This window comes from Perognathus longimembris, chromosome 21, assembly GCF_023159225.1.
Source record: "Perognathus longimembris pacificus isolate PPM17 chromosome 21, ASM2315922v1, whole genome shotgun sequence".
Lineage (NCBI taxonomy): Eukaryota > Metazoa > Chordata > Mammalia > Rodentia > Heteromyidae > Perognathus > Perognathus longimembris.
Window position 1 is genome coordinate 10,645,391 of NC_063181.1, and position 16,532 is coordinate 10,661,922.

The following is a 16,532-nucleotide window of genomic DNA, read 5'->3' on the forward strand; positions in this document are numbered from 1 at the left end:
ACCAATCTGTCTGTCTATCATCTATCTATCTATCTATCTATCTATCTATCTATCTATCTATCTACCATCTATCTATCTATCTATCTATCTATCTATCTATCTATCTATCTATCTAATGTATCTGTCTTTATCTTCTTATAAAACTAAGGTAGAAATAAAGCTAGCTAGCAGAAAAAGGGAAACCACAATCCAACCTCAAATACTACTTTAAGTGCAGGTTTAGAAGAGGGGATCTAACTAAACTAGCAGTTCTATGAATTCATTCCCCCAAAAGAACATAGAAAAAGAATCAATTTTGATGGTAAAGAATATACTTTTTTTTAAAATGTATGAGCCAATTAAAAACTGATTCTTTGAATGTGAGTTTGGGAAGGAAACGACTGGAGCCACTCCCAGATCCACCGCTTAAGAGAAAGCCATTGAGAGAAGAAGGCAGCCTCTCTATGGAGACCCAGAAGGTAAATGAGATGAACCTGCTGTAGCACAGAGGGGTTTCCAGGACAGAACACAAAGGTGAGGCTCAGTGTCCCCAACAACTTTATGATGTGCTCCACGCAGATTTGTAGCTTTGTGTGCCCACCCCCTTCGGGACAGAAGTTTGTCCTGATCATTATGTAGCCTTTTCTGGATTTTCAAGTCAAGACTCAAATGGACCCCATGCAAGTAAAAGAAAATGAAGGGGTCCCAAGCAGACTGGCACAAAGCAGTTCTGTGTGGCAGACCAGTTTTGAAAGGTGCCTTCTGTGGTGTTGCGTGGGCCAACCATACTTGAGCTCTGAATTTACACTAGAGCATCAGGACTCAAAAGCAAACAAGTAGTAATTTTACAGAGAGTTGACTAAAAGCATTGCAGCTATATAAAGAATTACATATTGAATCCACTTCCAAGAATGAGAAGTGGAAAGGGTTTTTTCCCCCTGAGATAGACAAGGAAAGTATATATGGTTGTGACTAATTTTCTCCTGTTCTGTCACAAGGCAAAATGAAATTTAGGTCTGAAGGGCAGAAAGCGGTAACAAATATTCAGCAACCATCTGTGGTGATATATGAATAGTTACTAAGGAGAGTTTTCCAAAATGAAAATGATAAATGCAGTTGCCAAAGCCAGATAATTAGAAGGGTTGTTAAAGAAACAGGGGGTGTGGGTAAGATTTTTTTTTAACTTCCTGATTAAGGTAATTCAGTTATATGTTCAGTTATCAGTTTTTACCTCAACTCTTGAAGTCTTTCAGGAAAATGAATTGGAAGCATTATTCTTTTTTATTTTCTCCACATAGTTGCATAAGGATTCTTATCTGCATTTATGTATCTTGATCAAAGTCACCCCTTCCAACTAACCACTCTACCCCAACTAACCTTACCCCCAAAAGCCTCATTCCTCCTAAGGGACTTAAAACAAGCTCTCTCAGGAGCTGAGGATGATGCCTCATTTCTCAAAATTATATATACACATATATATGTACATGTGTATGTACATGTGTATGTACATATATATGTGTATATAGATATGTCACTTGTAGGACTTGAACTCAAGGCCTGGGTGCTGTCCCTGAGATCCTTTTGCTCCAGATTAGTGCTCTACCATTTTGAGCCACAATGCCACTTCTGGTTTTCTGGTGGTAACTTGGAGATAAGAGCCTCACAGAAACTTTCTTACCCAGGCTGGCAATGAACCGTGATCCTCAGATCTCAGCATCTTGAGTAGCTAGGATGACAGGCATGAGCCACCAATGCCCAGCATAATTTATAACCTTAATAAGAGTACACCTTCATTATTCTTTTAGCTCCTCTTATTCTCATAACTCATGCAATTTTCTCCTTGTAGACACATTAAGAAAGATTATTCTACACATTATTATTCCATTTTTATGAGTTTAGAGGAGATAAATCTAATTACTGGTGTTCCATACAAGCTTGTAAAGCCTGGATCACATCATACAGAGACAGGATCCATTATCCCAGGATACCTGAAACACACCAGGGAAACTACTCCGTCTTCCCCAGAGTTACATTCAAGGGCTTGTGAATGAAAAACTAACACATAAAGGGGGAAAGTGACTTTGGAGCCAATGACTGAGTCAGGGGAATAAACAAGAAGGTGGAGAGCTTGGTTATTTGCCTGGTTTCTGAGATGTGGTATCCCACAAGCTGACTCTACTCCTTATTGAATCAGAGGATTTCAAATGGTAAATATTCCAGATTTCAGGAAAGTCTCCTCTCACAGAGGTGTTGTGTAGCTTGTGACCCCTTTGCCACTCCCGGTCATGAGTGAACACGTCAACACGTCTGCAGTCTCCTGTACAAACATCAAACTAAGTAGGATAAAGACAGCAAATTGCATCTCACTAGTGCACTGGATTCTCAAGGGTTTTGCCTCCAAATAAATTCTGGGCAAAGAACCCTTTGGTTTTTAGAGTTTTTTGTAGAATTATAGATAAAGGATTGTAAGCCTGTAGTTTAATAAGAGATGATACAGAGAAAAAAAATCCCGTCCTAATTATTGGTGGGAATTCCTCTTTAGTGTGTTCTTTCCTTTCTGCCTTCATTTGGCAGAGCTTGGGCACAAGACAGAGGTACCACAGAGGGAGGAAGCTGTCTACCAGGCTGCCCTCGTAAGGTGAAGACTTCATGTTCCATGCATGTGTCCTTCTTAGAAGCATCTCAAGAGGAGACGGTAATTACTGCTAGCTTTGGTGCGTCATGGTGATTATGTCAGCACCCAAATAATTATCCTTGAGACCTTGTGCTTTATAACTCACCTTCACCTAAATTATATGTATTACCTGCCTAAATGGTCCCAGATAATCTGACCATAGAAGGAAAAGAACATTTTCATTTCCTAGCAAACCTAAATGGGTGAGTTATCTCTGTCATTCATCCTTTGGCCTTCTTTTTCTTTCCCACTGAACCCACTTCCTCCCTACCCAAGGTAAATGGGATTAAAAGGAATTCTGAAAGGCCTGACTTAGCAAATGCTGTCACAGTGAAGTAAGGTCCTTTGGTCTGTGAGCCATTTTTTTGTGTTTCAAATGGCACAGCCATTGGCTTAGGAAATGTAAACACCATCTTTTCTGACCTCATACCTACTCAGTGAGGGAGGTAAGGGGGGTTCTTAGTTGGGATGATTAAGGATTGTGTTGAAAAAGATTTATTGTGCCCATGTAAACCCGTGTTAGCCAATGGAAATATGTCATCTACATTTGTCATTTAAAAGTTTCCCTTATGCATGTTTAAAAACATAAAATGAAATAGGTAGAGTTGTTTCTTTAGAAACAATATGTAAACATAAGCTTTCCTATACATTCAGTACAGAAGTTAATAAAGAAATGTCGGGGCTGGGGATATAGCCTAGTGGCAAGAGTGCCTGCCTCGTATACACGAGGCCCTAGGTTCGATTCCCCAGCACCACATATACAGAAAACGGCCAGAAGCGGCGCTGTGGCTCAAGTGGCAGAGTGCTAGCCTTGAGCGGGAAGAAGCCAGGGACAGTGCTCAGGCCCTGAGTCCAAGGCCCAGGACTGGCCAAAAAAAAAAAAAAAAGAAATGTCATGTTCTATGTTCTGCATCCAGTCATAGAATTCTAGTGTGTATCTCACACTTAGAGAACATCTCATTTCATACTAACTACATTTCAAGTGCTTGAGAGCCACATGAAGTTATGATATCCTCTCCCTACTTATAACTAAAGTAAGCTGAAACACTACGTCATCTATAATAAAAAAAACTGTCATGTCCAGTTGTGGGATAAGGCATTCTAGTCGCCTTGTATTTTTCAGAGATTAAGGTACTATTTATACTTGGCCTTTGTTTATTCAAAATTTAAGAAAAACTCATAGAAAAGCTAATAATGGAATGGTTAGCTTCTAAACCAGAAGATCAAAATGAATGAATTAAAATTATGTTTAAAATATTTTAAAGAGGGGCTGGGGATATGGCCTAGTGGCAAGAGAGCTTGCCTCGTATACATGAGGCCCTGGGTTCGATTCCCCAGCACCACATATACAGAAAACGGCCAGAAGTGGCACTGTGGCTCAAGTGGCAGAGTGCTAGCCTTGAGCAAAAGGAAGCCAGGGACAGTGCTCAGGCCCTGAGTCCAAGGCCCAGGACTGGCCAAAATATATATATATTAAAGACAAGAAAGGGAGCAAAAGAGGAATAGAAAATGTAAGACAAACAAAATAATATTTAAGCATATAATATTTAAGCATAAAATTGAAGCATATCAGGAAGCACAAGGAAAATAAAAACTATCAGCTCATAAGCTAAAAGCAAAATTAAAACACAGGAAATGGTGTTTGAATCACAAATATCAGGTGAGCACTTGACTCATGCTTGTGGTTCATACAGGCATCATAGGAGACTGAGATTTGTAGATCCTTGTCTCAAGCCACTCCAAGCCAAAAAAAAAAAAAAAAAATCCGTGAGAATCTTATCTCTAATGAACCAGCAGAAATGCAGAAGTGGAGGTATGGTTCAAATGATAAAGTGCTAGATTTTAGTGAAAAAGCTAAGCAAGAGTATGAAGCCCTGAGTGCAAGCCCCAGTTTAAAAAAGAAGAAAGCATGTCTAATTTGTTCTCTTTATGAGACATACTAAAATCATAACAGTTGAAATAAACAAACAGAAATATACCAAATATGTTGAAAATTTTATTTTCAAAAATGCCTTCATCTTTGTCCCAAGCCATCTATATCCTACGCCATAACTTTTGTCATTACTTCTTTGATACATTTATATATATATATATATATATTTTTTTTTTTTTGGCCAGTCCTGGGCCTTGGACTCAGGGCCTGAGCACTGTCCCTGGCTTCTTCCCGCTCAAGGCTAGCACTCTGCCACTTGAGCCACAGCGCCGCTTCTGGCCGTTTTCTCTATATGTGGTGCTGGGGAATCGAACCTAGGGCCTCGTGTATCCGAGGCAGGCACTCTTGCCACTAGGCTATATCCCCAGCCCCATTTTTATATTTTAATTCTGCCTTTTCCTTTCTATATTTGTAATTTTATCATTATCCATTTTAGAGTAGTTCATATAGCATCTAGCTTATTGTTCAATGTCTGGCCATTTTAGAATTCATTTGACTGTATAACTATGCATTCATTCCATAATTCAGTCATGAATTTTGGGAGGCGTATTACTGTGTGAAGTAAAAGTTCATTTTCGTTGTCTAAACTGTCAGTGATAAACCTAAGGGTCCCTTTGTCACTGGGTGCCTCTGGCATTAGGTCACACCTTCCTTTCATTCACAGTATGCATGCCACTCACGTCTGACAGATTATGGGCATGGTGCTGAAGCATTTTTCTCTTTTCTCCCATGTTGACTTTAGCACTTCCTATACTGATTGCTGGACTCACTATTTCTTGATCTTCCTGAATAGGGTAGAAGAAAACTAGCTGCCTTCTTTGTAAAAAGATAAAGTAGGATTCAGGATCAAGTCTGAGATACAAGACTAGATGCTCAGAAATAACCAAGTGACACCAATGAATTGACATGGGATCTGCTATGTGCCACAAATGATTCAGTTATATTACACAGGACTGTTCAATTGTGTCGTTAAGGGCCTTGAAGACTTCTCCAGTTCTCTTTTTCTTCTCTTTTTTCTTGATTTCCAAAGACATCAGAGCCATGTGATAGAATTCATCTGTGTATGTACAGATGTTGTAAAGCAAGTGTGGATACATCTATCCATCTGCCTCTCTTCTGGGTCCAGAGTCCCCAGACAGTGTAGGTTACAAAACAAAGGGGGTGTTAACATAGGGGCAAAGGGCTGAAAACAAACCCCACTGAATAAACAAGCCATAAGTTCAATGCTAACAAGCAGAGAACTATCTTGTAACTAAGATTCTCCAAGGCCTCCAGGAACTTAATAAAATTAGATAATACTTCAGTGACTGATATCTAAGCAAAACTAATGAACGATAACGCAGCTAGCCAATTATTTATGTATGTAATTAGAGATTTATGCAAACATATGACCCAAACAAACTCTCTACTCATCTCTGTCTGTGAGCCTTTGTCTTCCTCCTGGGAACTGAAAAATGTCAGCAATTCATCTATTTCTGCCCTTCGGATTATCGTGCAGAAATTAAATGAGCTTGCAGAGAATTTAAATATCAACATTCTGTTGAACTCGGGAAAGAAGCACTGAAATGGTTAGCTTGCATTCCATTTCAACAAATTTGTGTCATTCTGCCTTTGTTTAATTTGGAATTGTGGAAGTTTTGCATAAATCTACATTCTACAAAGTGCCCTGGGCCAATCTGTTTTTCATATTGTTTTTCAGCAGGGTAAGCTGTTGATCTGCTCAAACCAGCTTTCAAAATCTCTGCTGTATGCTACAGAAAACTCTTCAAGCTCAATCATTCAGCCATTAAATTAATCCTTTGGTAGGGTTCAAAACTATTTAGTGGTTTTCTCTGGCAGCCTAAGCATGTGATACCAGCATTATTATGAAGTATTGCGATTCCAACTAAACTGAAGCAAAGGGGTTACGGCTCATACATCCAACCAGTGAGTTGGTGGCTCTGTCACTTGGAGGCCTCATTTTCATGGCACTTATCACAACAGATGCTTATGAATTGATTTGTTTCCTAAATATGTTATTTCTCTTCTTTACTAGTCAAACTGGAAGCTCTACAAAGCTTGACAACATAACTCTCCTCCACTGATAATGACTCAAGCCTTAGTGCAGTTCAAGGTCTATAACTGATGCTCAATAAATACTGACTGTGTCTTACGAAGAGGAAGAGAGATAGGTGAGCGCCACTTGCCAAATGGTATTTGAGAAACAAAATTTAAAAGCATGGGAAATATTGGATCTCATTTCATAGGAAACACGGAAGCATAAAATATGTTGAACAAAAACAAAATTGCTTGGATCTATTTCATGGGCCAATACCCCTAGAAGCAGTCAGGCCAAGGGATGGATTGGATTTGGATGAGAAGGAAATTGAGGCTGGTAGAGAAGGGGCAGATAAAAAAATTCCGCAGATCTGTACATTCTTTGAGAAGGAATATAATATATAATATAAATGTGTGATTATACCCAGTTATCCATATTAATGATTTTCTCTATTAAGAAGTAATAGTTATCTGGGCATAGTGGCACATACCTGTCAGCTCAGCACTTGGAAGGCTAATGCAGAGGCTCACCAGCTCCATGCTAGCTTAGGCTACATAGTGAGTTTGAGGTGAGCCTGGGCTCTCCATTAAGACCCAGTCTCAAAAATAAAAAAACAATATTAGACTTGATCTAACAAGTTCAGCCTTGAGTTTGCTGTGTCCAAATCATCCTAATTCTTTTAATGAATATCCCAGATTACTTCAGAATATATTTGCACCCACAAGCTATAAAACATTTATAGTTTGTGGTTTAGGGGCTAATCAGGCCTTGAAAGTATGTTTCTACTCGAATTGGAAAAAGACTCCCAAATTCAGCTGGCTATTTTTAAACAGAAACAGCCTTGCACTCCTTCCAGATCAGATGGCTTTCAAGTCAGCGAGCAAGCCTCTTACTCAGGCCATGTGGGTGCCAGGCCCAGCTCCTTCAAACGATCTGGATTGAAATATTGCCTGGAAAAAGTGATTAAAGTAGCTGTAGGTTTTGAAAACTCCCAAACTAGCCATACAGATTTTAAAGATGTATTCACAAACGCACAAAAACGAATTCTAACCGAAGTCCCTGGAAAAAGGCAAGAGAACAAGAACAGCTCTCTTCTAAATACCAGTAGAAACCAGCAATGGGAGAAAGAGAGGGTGAGAGCGGGTGCCAGGAGGCCCACCTCTAGCAAAGGGTTTTTGTGGTATTGTATTTAGATGTTGTCCTGGAAACCAAAAATGTTCCATGAAGCCAACTCCATGGCTGTGGTGGTAACGCATGAGGGGGGTCCAGTGATGAAACTGGGGGTTCTGCTGCCTGGCTCACCCCCTACAATCCTGCTTCACAGGGTCTTCCATGTGCTGCTGGTAAAGCTGCTGCTGTCGATTTTAACTTATGAGACTACTTTTTGCTACTGCTGGGAATTGAACCCAGGACCTTTGGCATGCTAGGCAAGAGCTATACTGTTGAGCTGCTTCCCCAGTTCTTCCTATGGGGACATTCTGGAAGGAAGAAGGAGGGGAGACGGAAGGAAGGAGGGAAGGAAGAAAGGAAGGAAGGAAGATAGGAAGGAAGGAAGGAGGAAGGAAGGAAGGAAGGAAGGAAGGAAGGAAGGAAGGAAGGAAGGAAGGAAGGAAGGAAGGAAGGAAGGAAGGAAAGAAGGAAAGAAGGGAATGAGGGAATGGAAATCCTTAAACAATGGGAGTATAAGAGAGGGCAGGTTCAGTGAAAAGTCCTGTGGTCAAAGGTATTTAAGAAACACGGCAGAAAACATTTCCTTCTCGAAGATTCACGGCACACAGTAGCTTATTAAAGGCTCTGAAGATTCCTGCAGCAAGGAAACAGGCTGGACTGTGGAACTTGCTATTTCTAGAACTAACTTGACTGAAATCTTTTGAAATGTATGCTTATTAAAAATTCACTGGAAAGTACACATAACTCATGGCTTGAAGATACAAAATCCGAGGCATGGTACACCCTCGAACGTAGAGCTCTTGCCACTGCCTGTCTCAAACCTGATGTCTCATAGCACTGAGCCAAACCACCTGGAGCTCCTCTGCCCACCTCTGCCTTCCCTTAGGTCTGCACGTCCCAGCATGCCTTGCAAACCACTGGCAACACGGCATTTTTGTAATGCTGTGTGTTTATTTTCAGCACAGCACAAATGATCTCTCTCCTCCTTCACTGCCTAATTCCTATTTATCCCTTAAGATTCAGCTTAGTCACAGTCACCACGGAGCAATGAATTTGTCTGAGGCATTTTGTAACCTTGAGGGAAGCCATCTACTGAGAAAAAGAACTCATGGGTACACAGTGATGTCCATTTCACCAACTGATGTCTTATATATTATCTCCTTCTGCCCTTGCTTTCTAGGTGAAACATGAAGCTCCAAAAGCTCAAATAACTTGCCTAAGATTGCCCTGTCAGGAAATGGGAAAGACAGGGAATCCTTTCTTCAGCGCCAGCCCTGCCCATGTAAGTGGGTATGTAACTCATTAGAAAGAGAAGACTCAAAACATTTGGAAAGCTGCTTTTAAAACAAATGAGCTAGCTGCCCCATCTCTGTCTTGGACATCCTCTCTGGTGGCCATACGGAAGGGCCTCTGTGACCCAGAGAACAGACGGTCCAGGGTGGAGAAGAACTTTCTGTACCCAGAACACAGTCTTTTCAGCTGTCGCTCTTTCCTATGCTCTGGGCCTGGGCGCTATCCCTGAGCTCCACCACTTAAGCCACAGCACCACTCCCAGTTTTCTGGTGGTTAATTGGAGATAAGAGTCTCACGACTTTCCTTCCCCAGGCTGGCTTTGAACCATGATCTTCAGATCTCAGTTTCCTGAGTAGCTAGGATTACAGGCATGAGCACCAGTGCCCAAATTTGGTTGGATTTTTTTTTGAAATTCTTATTATAAAGGGGTTATGGTTATATAAGTCCAATAATGAGTATATTTCTTTTTGGACAGTGTCACCCCTTCCCTTGCTCTCTCCCAGGTTTTCCCTCCTGTCCCCACCCATAAGTCGTACAGTTCATTTTCAGGAAATGTCTAGTGAGTACCACTGCTGCATTTGTTCACCCTTTGTCCCCCCCCCCCATTTTGGTTAGATTTTCTTTTAAAAAAATGTTCACCATTTCTTTCAAATTAATGCTAAACATAAAACAAATCGCAACCTCTGTCATGTGAGTAACCATACACTCGGATATTTCTTTTAGATATATTTATTTATAATAACAAGGATCTGGAAAGGATGAGGATGAAATTGAGATAGTACTTGTGCCTAATGCTGACCCAGGTAACCTATCACAGGAATTAGGGACTAGAGTAAAATTCTCCAGAGCAAGGGGCCATCACTATGTTCGTGTCCAAGCACTCTTGCTAGGCTGTTATTGGACAGTTATTGCATGTTCAAAAGGAGCTGCTCAGCAATCTGTGCTGAGTATTCTCTTCTCTTCCATTGTGCATGCTGGCATTTCAGTCTCAGCGTTCCAATCAAGCTGTAGAACTTGTCATATTCTGATAGTGCACATCTAATCTGAGTTTCTGTTTGAGCCAAGTGTTTTGCTTATGGGAGAAGAATTGCACCGTTAAAATATTTTGAATGACTATGGGACTAACTCAGTGGTGGGAAAGTTATACAGATTTTTCAGAAGAACTTCTTTCTTGGCTTTCTACTTCTTTCTTATGGTTACCGTGTAGTGACCATTAGGGAGCAATATCTGATTGACATCAAAATGAAAGTTACTGGAAGAAAGCACTAGAAAGGAGAGAACTAGTATAGGCCAGAGTGGCTGGTGTTGGTCACGTAGGTGTCGAAATTTGACCAGGGCACCCAAGGTAAGATTTATTTAAGGAAGAAGCAGGAAAGTTTAGGCAAACCACTGGCTATAAGCTCAGCCTTTATTCTGGAGTCAGGAAGCAAGAATGGCCAAGCTGGTGCCTCAGCAGACTATAAGGAGTGGTTGCAGGATGGGCTGGAGTAAGCAGAGGAGGACTGAAAAATAGCAGGAGGTTGGAGGACATCCATGGGTCTGACAGCCACTACTCATTACAGCAGCTACTCTTAGAATTCGTAGCCACGCATTTTTCTGATCCTTAAGGAAGCTGGTTCATCTCTAATTGGAGTTGTGTCATCCCATACATATATATTCACCTACACATATGTTTTTAATGTTTCCTGGCTGATGGGTAAGGATCGAAGAGCTGAAGAATGAGCTGGGATAGAGGCAAGCCAACAATGGACTGAGTCTGATGACAAGGGCTTAAATTCTGGAGTAACCATCTGGTAACTGTGACTCACACCAAGTCTCTGAACCTGTAAGACAGAATAATAAACTTCTGCCTTTCTTTCTTTACAGTTTTTACCTATCAAATGAGATTATATGTGGCAGCGGTACCTTGCAACACAAAAACATTTACTTAAAGTGTGATAAGCATTGTTATATCAATGATAGGAATGCTCAACTAAACCATCATCTCTGATTTCTCTGAGCCTTTAATTAAAGGCTTCTTGTTCTGAAAGGACTGTAAGTTGACTTTTCCAACACCATTTGAAGACTCATAAAATTGAATGCAAAACCTTTAAACTTTGTGATAGAGTCACACTTCTAGAAGCTAAATGAAAATGATTATTTCTCACCCCAATTTAATTCTACTGCTTCTCTCATTATTATCAGCTCAACTGCCAACAAACTCATGTTTCTTTACTAATTACAATGATCTGTCATAGAAAATTGCAAAAATTACATAAACAAGGCATCATTAATATAGGATTTCTGATGAATACTAATTAGCATAAGCTTATCAATATATAATTCTACTTGGACATAATTTTGTTTTGCCAAAAAAATGTTCTCTGCTTTTGTACTTGTTATAAAAGGATTATGTGGTCCTTCTTAACCTACAAGAGCAGAACTTCCTTAACCTCAATTTAAAAAAGAAAGTGTTTAAGCTGGGTGCCAGTGGCGTATGCCTTAAATCCTAGATACCAGCCAGCTGAGATATGAGGACTATGGTTCAAAGCCAGCCTGGACAAGAAAGTCCATGAGACTCTTAGTTCCAACTAAGTAGCAAACAGCTGAAAGTGGAATTGTGGCCCAAGTGGCAGAGTGCTAGCCTTGAGCAGAAAAGCTGAGGGACAGCACCCAGGCCCTGAGTTCAAGCCCCAGGTCTAGCACACACACAAAAACTGACTTAGGACACTCAACCACCTGTGTTGAGAATTTCTGAAGCCTCTGCCTGACCAGCTATGTAGCTTGGTGTCTTCCCACTGTTCGGGTGGGGACAGAGACTAGGAGCTCATGCCCAATGTTAATCAGATCATTGTGGGCTCTTTGCTCACTTGATCTCAGAGGATGACCTCTTGGCTCTCTTTGAAATCAAGTTGCTTCTAACTAATAAGGATGAGAGCTTTCTTTCTCCTTTGTGCCCCTTTTCTCCTCCAGAGCAAGGTCAGCCCGGCTCAAGATGGCCCATTCCCACTCTGTTGAGCCTGTGGAAACTCTCTGAATGTGAATTACTCAACCGAACATGCATGGCTTGCTCTTCTTTTCATCTTGCTTCTCTGCCACCATACTTTGCAATGAATTGTTACACTGTTCAGGGAAAATAAAATGATGTCTACTTGAAAAGAAAATTTTCTCATAAGTTAAAAATGCAAAGTGATTACTATTCTGCTAGGGTTTTGCCTTCGTCTTTATTTTTGTTTTTGGAACCAAGGTCTCACTACATAGCCCAGGCTAGCCTTGAATTTGCCACAGGCATATATGCCACCATACGTGGTTAGCTAAGTTTATTTTTATTTTGTTCTTTTGGGGCTTGGGACTTGAACTTAGGACCAGGGCCTTGCCCAGGCTGACTTCGAACCATGATCCTTAGATCTCAGCCTCCTGAGTGGCTAAGATGATAGGCGTGAGCCACTAGTACCTGCCTAATAAACAACAAAACTGGGCTGGGAATGTGGCCTAGGGGTAGAGTGCTTGCCTAGCATGCATGAAGCCCTGGGCTCAATTCCTCAGCACCACATAAACAGAAAAAGCCAAAAGTAGTGCTGTGGCTCAAGTGATAGAGTGCTAGCCTTGAGCAGAGGCTCAGGCACAGTGCTCAGGCCCCAAGTTCAAGCGCCAGGACTGGCAAAAACAACAACAACAAAATTGCCAGCCTCTTGCTATCTGTGTGTATTTTTTCTTATTTCTTTTTTGTCTTCTCTTTCTTTCTCTCTCTCTCTTTTCCTTAAATCTTTATTTCTGTGTTAGTGGTTCTAGTGCCTTAGTATATTTGTGCTGCTATAACAAAAACACTGTAGGTTGGTTTCAGAGGCGGAGAAGTCCAATATTAGGGTACTAGGGTGCAGAGAGATAGGGGGTGTTTTGCTGGGGCTCCTTCCCATGGTGGGGCAGAAGAGCAAGCTACCACACACCCTCTTCAATCTCATCCTTGAGGGGAGTAACCTCCCAACACCATCTCACTGACAACACACTGCAACTACTCTAGCACTAAGTATTTTGACGTGGCACTTGGGGAGGCCCTCTGGACAGGCCCTGAGGAACCCCAGTCTTCACAGTGAAACTCCATGCAAACATTGAGCTTATTCACAAATGCCTGTTAGGCTTTTTATCAGAGCAATATTCAAAGTATTCAGTGGAAAGGATACAGGCAAAGTAGATCCAAAGTACAACTGCAAGTGTAACCAAGGGTTCATTTAAAAACCACATGGAGCCTCACAGATCGGGCCCCACACCCTGGCACCGCTAATTCAACAGAATCTGTGATGGAGCAATGCGATGGATTGGCTTTTTATTTTTTTTTTAATTTCATGGTGTGAGAAGCTAAGTCTTGGCTGTCCCCACCCCCATCACCCGTGGTAGATTATTCTCCACCAATCTGTTTGTGTTTGTGAGTGTAGAGTCCCCCTCCTTGGAGACTCCCTCTGGGTGCTGAAGGTGTGTCACTTGTTTCCCCAGGCTGGCGATGGAATCGTGGGGCTGAGTCATGTCTGCCCGCAGCTGCTCTTCTTTGCCATCCCTGGGCACTGAGGTCTGAAACTCGACCCTGGCAAGGACCAGCCCTACCCCCTTGGAGGAAATGGCTGAGCAACCTCAGCAACAGCAGATGAAAACTTCCTTCCTCTTCATCCAGCTGCAGGCCCCCCCTCTCCGAGCTCTCCCCGCCCAGTCTCCAGCTAGAGCAGCCTCAAGAGCAGCCCCAGGGGGCCGGGAGGAGGGACCTATTTCCCTAAGTCCCAGGACAGACTTCTTGGCAGGCTGGGACCGGAGGCGCACACGAGGCTTAGCTGCTTCTCCTTCAAGACTGCTGCCTGACGCTAGCCTAAGGGGAGAGGACCCCGCAGCTCTTGGTTGCTACTCACCCAAGGAGAAGAAGGAGAGAGAGGAAAATCCCCAGGATCTGGATGTCAGGAGGAGTGGTGTTTGCAGATCCCTACGTTGTGGGTGTCGCCTGGCTGCAGCCTCTGGGAAACTTGGATGGCCACAGTCGCTGTCATGCAGGCTGGCTAGCCCCGCTCCTGCCATGAGCAATGGAAACAGCGATCCCTCCATGGGCTGCAAGCATTGGCCATTCGCTTCCATCCCCCAGGACCTGTGGGACATGGACTCCCAGGCCAGAGATGCTTTACGAAGCCCAGTGCAGGCCACCTGGGTCCACACTGCCCACAGGGTCGAAAGGGCAGAGCTGAGAAAGGCACCTCATCAGGTACTTCTGAAGAAATGTGACCAGGGCCACGGGGTTACAATGCTGGCGACCAGGGCACAGCTGTGCAGATACTGCCCCGCCATTCAGATCAGCCAGACCTGCCCGGCCCCACCAGCTGCTCTGCCTCTCAAGGTAAGAACTTGTATGCATCTTAACCTCCATAGCTTCCAGCTGTTCCCTCAGCAGAGGAGATGGGACCGGGCTCCCAATTTCAGCCTGGGGTCTCCCTCGCCACGCCACGGTCTATGACCCACTCCAACCACAGTCTCTAGCCAGCCACAGAACACCCCTTCCCATCTTGTCTCTTTTCTGCACCCAGCCAGGGCAGGAAAGTCCATGTGACTCTTATCTCCAATGAACCTCCAAAAACCCAAAAGTGGCACTGTGGCTCAGCCTGGTAGAGTGCTAACCTTGAGTGAGAAAGCTCAGGAACAATGCCCTTCCCCCCCCCAAAACCCCTACACATTTCTACCAGAGAAGGGAGAAGAAAGGTTGGGAGACCAAGAGAAATGGCAGAGAGGTATAAAGACATTTGGGGACCTTGTGCCAGGCATTATGCCAGGGGTTTCCTCACATCTCTTTAGTCCTCATAACCACTCAGTCATGGAAGCCCAAATCTCCAGTTTCAGATGGGAAAAAGGAAATGTGATAGGCAAAAAAATCCTTCCTCCCCTTCCAAATAGATAAATGGGAGAGCAAGTTGTGTTTTCCAGGGTAGGAACCAGGGAGGATGAGGGAAATAGAGGTTTGCCAGAACCAACACCTTATAACACTTGGCCATGGTCCTTGAACACTTGGCTCTCTAGGGTCCACACCTACCTCCAAGGTCTCCCCAACACCGAAAATAAACACATGTCCCTCCCTTTCCCATCAGTAAGTGGGAAGATAGTTCGATATGTTCTCCTGGGTCTCTTCTAGTTTTCACAGGCTCTGCCTTGTGTGGTCAAGCTTGCTGTCTGATTGCATTCTGATTTCTGCATCTGTGGTCCTTCTTCTCATTGTGCTGGTGCCTAAAGCCTGGGTATACTCTGCAAATGGAATGGTAAACAATGACGCTTTCATTTCTCTACTGCCAAGAAAGGTAGCATAGAAATCCTGCTCTACTTGGCATTCGATGAGGGTTGTAAGTGAAGAAGACAGAATGTGCTGGGGTGACGGATAAGATAGAACAGGCAGCTACTTGGTGGTAAGTGTGAAGGCTCATATGGAGGAGCTCTTGGGCAAGTCAAGAGAGAATCTGATTAAATTCACATAAAAAATGGGCCTTCCATAACGCTGCTTCATCTAGATCCCATGTCTCTCTCCTATATCCTTTTACACACCATGCCTCCTTCCTTGAAGACCTGCACAGTCACCATTAAAAATCAGAGAGAAACGGGGTGTCCAAGAAGGAAACTCTTGGGAGAAGAGATGCTGGCATGCATCTTTAAGAAATAGTTCGCATTCCATCCTAGTTCTCAGATCTTTCATTTCCAACGGGGATTTAGAGGGAACGATAAGCTTGTGCGTCAGAACCCAGACACTGGATCCGAGGGTCATACGGTAGTTGTTTGTGTACTGCAATGTTGTTCTGATAGCTTGAAAACCCCATCTCTCTCTACTATTTCTTCGTCCCTTTAGGGGAAAGATGAAAGCCTTGACCTGTTGTCGTTTCTCTGGGGAGAAGTGCTTTGGGAGTGTAGATCTCAGCCCTGGCAGTCTCATTTAATCTCCTTTGTGATTAGGTAGGACCTGTGTTCTACCGAAAGGAAAAGATCACAGAATTCCTGGCTAAGAAGCTGGAAGCCACAAGTGCAAGCGCTAATCTTCAGCAAGCCACCTGACTTCTCTGACTTTTCAGTCCCCCCCATTGTAAAAACACTGGTGTTGTTTTTTCACTTGGCTATGGAAATTTGGGGTTACAAGAGTTGAGCTGGTAAAACCAGCCCTCAATAGACTCTGTCTTGGGAGTGAAAAGAGAAGAAACAAAAATAGTGGGATACAAAGTAAATCCAAGAAACGCATGGGGTCTAAAGTGTGAATGTAGACACACCCTAGGGCAAACAAAATTGGTTCTTCACCTTCATGGTCAGAGGTGATTTCCTCTGTCCTGTGAAGAGGCAGGGGTTGTGAAATTCATTCCTTCTGACCAACCAGTTCTACAATCTGTAACCAAGTGGCCCCTTCCCAATGGTAAGTGTTAGAAAAAAGAGCAAACTCCACAAAGAGGGGTTTTCCCCCCCAGAAA

General features: G+C 42.9%; 1 protein-coding gene across 1 annotated transcript in view; it reads left to right on the forward strand.

Annotated features, from left to right (window-relative positions):
• The first annotated feature begins 8,971 nt into the window (after positions 1-8,971).
• Psd3 (pleckstrin and Sec7 domain containing 3) overlaps positions 8,972-16,532 on the forward strand; it is a 320,435-nt gene continuing 312,874 nt past the window's right edge. Inside the window, exons 1-2 of the mRNA XM_048330837.1 lie at positions 8,972-9,076; positions 13,558-14,437. Coding sequence (XP_048186794.1) covers positions 13,679-14,437 — 759 coding nt within the window. The 5' untranslated portion in view covers positions 8,972-9,076; positions 13,558-13,678. The remainder of the gene's footprint in view (positions 9,077-13,557; positions 14,438-16,532) is intronic.